The 6000-nt window shown below is 31.5% G+C and overlaps 1 protein-coding gene across 1 annotated transcript in view; it reads left to right on the top strand.

Moving 5' to 3' along the window:
• LOC122055119 (beta-glucosidase 26-like) overlaps positions 1-5793 on the top strand; it is a 30008-nt gene extending 24215 nt beyond the window's left edge. The window contains exons 2-12 of the mRNA XM_042616506.1: positions 3156-3288; positions 3393-3451; positions 3758-3833; positions 3929-4000; positions 4079-4166; positions 4351-4516; positions 4698-4810; positions 4894-4997; positions 5193-5224; positions 5333-5435; positions 5522-5793. Coding sequence (XP_042472440.1) covers positions 3156-3288; positions 3393-3451; positions 3758-3833; positions 3929-4000; positions 4079-4166; positions 4351-4516; positions 4698-4810; positions 4894-4997; positions 5193-5224; positions 5333-5435; positions 5522-5793 — 1218 coding nt within the window. The remainder of the gene's footprint in view (positions 1-3155; positions 3289-3392; positions 3452-3757; positions 3834-3928; positions 4001-4078; positions 4167-4350; positions 4517-4697; positions 4811-4893; positions 4998-5192; positions 5225-5332; positions 5436-5521) is intronic.
• The last annotated feature ends 207 nt before the right edge of the window (positions 5794-6000 follow it).

Consider the following 6000-nt stretch of genomic DNA (forward strand, 5'->3'; position numbering starts at 1 on the left):
CGGTCCTAACTTTGAGTTTTTCTGAAATTCTAGATCAGACTGATGCCTACTGTTCCCTTTTCAAGGAATACGTCCTCACTTATTCCTCTCAGGAGAATTTACCTTTTACCAAATTGGTCCTCCAAACCGTTTGAACTTTTGCTCAACGTTCAAGACATCAGGACTTTCCGCTAAACACCCAAACTCTGACTCGTCCAGTCTTTTGTCTGGTGTCCGTAATCCCAGGACTTTCACTTACTGCCCTCGACCTTAGAATTTCGCCTAACGTTCTTGACCCGTCAAGACTTTATCCAGTCCCCTGGATCAAGACTTCGTTCCCTAACCGTAATTAGGACTTTTCACCTTTTGTCTAGCCTTAACTAACACTTTCATTTTGCCTAAGATTACTTAGGACTTTCTTACACATTGTAGTTCAACTTATTAGAACAATAATAACATTTAACTTAGAATTTTTTGCCACTATTAAAATTCAAATTTGATGATTTGATACTTCTTATACCAACAACAATCACATGCTAAAGAGGCCTTGACAGTTGCATCCCATAAAGTCATTATTGCAATTTAATTACTTCATTATTATTGCAATTTAATTACTTCATTATTTTGGTTAGATGTATTAATTAAGTGGCGCTAAAAAATTGAATTTATATTGTTTATTTATTTATGGAATTCTACGAAGAAGTGGGACGGGAGTTGGCATATTAAGGTTCGGTGGATGCTCGTGGTGGTTGATGAGTTAGTGTGGGTGAGTTAGAGGTGCACATCAAGTATGGTTGCAAGTTGGTTGGTGGGAAGCCAGCTGGGCATGTTTAATTTGTTAAAAATAAGGAAATAACATTCAATTAAATAAAAATAATTAAAAATAGACAAATAAATTAAAAATTTTAACTTGATAAAAGTATTTTCTATTATCAAAGAAATAATATAATCACCACTATCCTCAATTTGTTATCATTTAATAAATAAAATAAATACATTTGATAAATTTTAGAGTGTCATGGCAAACCATGGCTTGTTTGTATTTAGTTGCAAACCATGGCTTGTTTGTATCATGATGCCATCTTTTCTACCCTTTTGGTTTTAGACCAACATCTGATGGATCCAATGCATAAACCAGCAATGATAGACCTTGTTTGCCAAATTAAAGTTACAGAACAAAAATGGAAGAACAACTCATTGAAGTCTTCTTCAGTACTAAAACTTAAAGAATCAATTCAACCTTATCTTTTCCATTACATGGTTTGCCTTTTAATTTTCCTTCGTATTTTGAGCTTATATAACTATCCTGAAGAACCCAGATTTATGCAGTTAACCAAAGAATACCATGTCGTTGTATCTTCAGTTTAGATGCATGCTAATTATCATTCACTTAATTGAATTATTGTTTATGATAAAATCTTTAAGTGCGCTTGTATATATCTTCTCATAGATAATCAAAGCTTACACATAATAATTTTTTTTAGAACAGATACAAAAATGTGCAAGATTTTTTAGTTGGCGGTAATATATGAAGATGAAGGATTGCACATCTTCCTACGGCACTTCATTCATTTTGTTCATGTTTAATTTGACTTGATTAAAGTAGGCTGGGATGGGCCAGTGCTTGATTCATAGTGGATAATGAAGATGGGTCGATCAAGGCCTATATATACAACAATAAATTAGAACGAATGAAATTTTTAGGCTGTGTTTGGTAGTCTGTAATCTACCTTGTAATGTAATCCAGATTACATTACAAAGTCGATTATTTTGTTTGGTTTGATTTAAAACTTGTAATGTAATGTAATCTGGATTACAAAAGGTAGTGAAGATTTGTAATCTGGATTACAAAGTAAATGTTATGTAATCCGATTACATTACGAGGTCATTATTTCACTAAAGTTTAAATGCCGAATATACCCCTAATCTGTTGTCGCCCATCGTCGCTCGCCGCCCACCGCCGGTCGCCACCGTTGCCCGCTGGTCGCCACCGGTCACCGGTCGCCGGCCGCCGGTCGCCGGCCACCGGTCGCCACCGTTGCCCGCTGGTCGGCGGCCGTCGTCGCCCGCCTGTCGCCGCCGATTGGTGAAGACGGTGGCCTGCTGCGGCGACCGACGGTGGCGGCGGTAGTTGGTTGCCGATGGCTGCCGCAAACTCCGACAGAGGTGTGGCGACCGCCGATAGAGGTCACAGGATATTTTTGTCATTTTATAATAATATGAATTACATTCCTTATAAAAAATAATGGATACCAAACAAAAGAATGTAATCACCTTTGTAATCAAATATTACATACATTACATTACCAAACGTAGTAATGTAATCAAGATTATATTACATTACATTACAAATTTGATTACATTACAAACTAGATTACATTACACCCAACCAAACGTAGCCTTAGGTGTTCGGCTGAAACTATGGTTGACAAAATTGGACATGGTCGTATGACCTTATACATTGTTTAATCCATTGAAACACAAATAATATAAATAAATTTTGTGACATGTTACAATTTAAGTTAGCAAGCTAAATTAATTTTAACAGCCTTTTGTATCCACAATTTGATTTCTAAAATGTTTAGTTAATTTTAGATCATAAAAATTTAGTTTATTAAAAGATATAATAAATTTTATATTAACTCAAATGACAAAACTCCATTTGTGATATTAAAACACCATTTGAATTGTCATTACTAGTCAAAAAAAATTTCTTATCTTTGATCTATATATTATACCCTTGTGTGTGCTATGCATGAAGTTGACCTTGATCTCAGCTTATATCGATAATACTATTGATATTTTTCTTTTTTTAAAAAAGTGATATATGCTAGACAATAGAGAGTAATATTCGTTGATTTTAAAATTCAAAATAAATGATATAAAAGTTAGGCTTCAAGAAGATTAAAAAGATATTTTAAATTGAAAATCAATTCATTGAATTCTTGAATTTTTATCATTAGCTTGAAATTTTTATCCTAAAGAACTGGTCCAAGCTTTCTTTTATACTCATCCATTTAACTCTTACAATGTTTATCTAGTATAGTAATTTTGCCCCTATATATAGGTATCACTTACTTCTTATTTTCTTCACTAATTGTAGTGTTTCTACATCTCTTCCACAATGAACCTTAAAGGGTCCTTCACATTTTTCTTTTTATTTATTTTACTTCAAGCTAAATCTAAGTCGTGATGTCTTCCTTTATGGCTTTGTATTTGGCACTGCTGCATCTGCTTATCAAGTTGAGGGAGAGGCACTCAAGGGTGGTCGAGGACCTAGCATTTGGGATGCATTTGTAAAAATTCCAGGTAGCATACTAAACTTTTAAATTTTATAGGTGTACTTATTTCTTTCTAGAATGAAAGTTATACAATGGAGTAAATTTGAATATGATTTGTTTGTTGTGGTGTAGGTCTCATTCCAAATAACGCAACGGGTGATATAACAGACTATGAGTATCATCATTATAAGGTCAAATGCATATTTTTTGTTATTGTTGACTATTTAATAATTTTAAACTTAATAAAAAAGAAAAATATAATTTTTATGAAGAATTAAATATTAAATTTTATTTTTTAAATCATTACTCCATTGGTTCAAGATTTTTTTTTATAATTTAAAAAGATCTTATCTAATGTAACTTTATGTTTGATAATTAAATTCAAACAAACCAATTTTTTATATTCTCATTGTTGATATTTGGAGACAATTAAAATGAATATAAATTGGATTTTATCTTTTTCTTAAATATGTTAAAATTTGAGTTTCGTCTTGTAGGAAGATATTGACATCATGAAGGAGCACAATTTTGATGCTTATAGATTCTCGATCTCTTGGAGTAGAATTTTTCCAAGTAATTGAAGCTATCATTCTTTTTCATAATATTATATACATCATCAACTTACTGTTTTAAATTAGTAACAATTTATTATTTCTTTTATCTTGTAGATGGAACTGGAGCCATTAATTGGGAAGGTGTTGATTATTATGATAGGCTAATTGACAATTTAATACTAAAAGGCAATATATTTTTATGACTGCTAAACAAATAAGTTTGGCATGTGTTCATATTTTTTAACCTTTCTATCTTCACATTAGGTATTATTCCATATGTCAATCTCTATCACTACAATCTTCCATTGGCACTCCAAAATGAGTACTTGGGTTGGTTGAGTCCTAAGATAGTGTAAGTAGTAAAATAGAATAATTACTCATATTGTTGGAATTAATTATGCTTATTGTATATTTAAGAATTTCTAATCTAACTTTTTAAAAAAATGTTATAAATATTTGATTTAGTTTATAATCATTTTGTTTAGGGAGGCATTTACGGATTATGCTGACTTTTGCTTTAAGAGATAGGGTGATAGAGTGAAAAATTGGTTCACATTCAATGAGCCAAGGGTGGTGGCAGCTTTAGGTTATGATACTGGTTCTCAAGCCCCTGGAAGAGCTACTGGTAGCAAATTTGGAGGAAACTCATCTATAGAGCCTTATATTGTGGCTCATAATCTTATCTTATCTCATGCTGTAGCAGTTAATAGATATCGTGAGAAGTACTAAGTAATATGACTTTAACAAAGTTTATCTATTAATAGTAAATTCATTCTTAGCTAATTCATAAAATCTCTTACTATCAAATATAACTAACTCATTTAAAAATTGTAAGTCTACAAATATACATAATACTAAACCTATTTTCTTTTCTTATTCAAAGAGCAACAAGGAAAAATTGGATTTTTTTTTGGATTTTGCTTGGTATAAGCCTCACACTTACTCTGACAATGATAAAGCTGCTGCTCAAAGAGCTAAAGATTTTCATTTGAGATGGTAAGTAATTGTATATCCTTGGTTTCAACATATAACTATGGTTATCCTTTTCAATGTAACCTAATTTTGTTTACTTTTCTTAGGTTCATTCACCCTCTAACATATGGATACTATCCTCAATCCATTCAAGACATTGTTAAAGAAATATTGCCAAAATTTACTAACAATGAAGTGGAGCTAGTTAGAGGTTCATACGACTATTTGGGAATTAATCAATACACAACCTATTATGTTAAGGATAATAGTACAACAAATCCTAAATCTATTAGTTATCAAGATGATTGGCTCGTTGAATTTAAATGTAAGATATATTCAATCTTTTTTTTAATGTTAAACTTAATAAAATGATATGCTAATAATATTGTTCTACTAATAATTGCAGATGATCGAAATGGGGTACCAATTGGACCAAGGGTAAGAAATAACCTTCTTATAACTTTTTTGATATATTATAGATTTTTGTCTTTTAAAACTAAATGTAGGCCTATAGTTAATTGAATACAATTGTTTATATGTCATTAGGCTGATTCATATTGGCTCTACATAGTTTCGTGGGGATTGTATAAGGCAGTGACATATGTTAAGGAAAACTATGGCAATCCAATTGTTTTTCTATCTGAAAATGGTAAATATTTAACACTTTTTTAATGTGTCTTCTATTTAAGAAATTATATTTACTCTAACCACATAATTAATTGATTGTAACTATAGGCATGGATCAAACGGGCAATGTCACACTTCCAAAAGGTTTGCAAGATACTCAAAGGAGACATTTTTATCATAACTACATTACTGAACTAAAGAGAGCTATAGATGATGGTGCTTCAGTGATTGGGTACTTTGCATGGTCTCTTCTTGATAACTTTGAATGGAGATTAGGATACACATCAAGGTTTGATATTGTCTATGTTGACTTTAAGAATAATAAGCGCTTCCCGAAGGAATTAGCTCGTTGGTTCAAGAAGATTCTCCAGAGGAGTTAATAATTTTGTTCTTTTATAAATTTTTTATAGCCTTAGGTTTTTCTTTATATTTGCTACTTTTACTATGAAATATTCACTCTTTGTTCTTTGAGGCACTATAAATAAATAAAATTATATTTCAATATGAATGTGTTTCATTTTGGCACTTTTAAAGAGATGTTAAACTCCCTTCATCTATTTGTGTCCCAATCATTTTGCATTTTTGAC

Source organism: Zingiber officinale, chromosome 3B (assembly GCF_018446385.1).
Source record: "Zingiber officinale cultivar Zhangliang chromosome 3B, Zo_v1.1, whole genome shotgun sequence".
Taxonomy (NCBI): domain Eukaryota; kingdom Viridiplantae; phylum Streptophyta; class Magnoliopsida; order Zingiberales; family Zingiberaceae; genus Zingiber; species Zingiber officinale.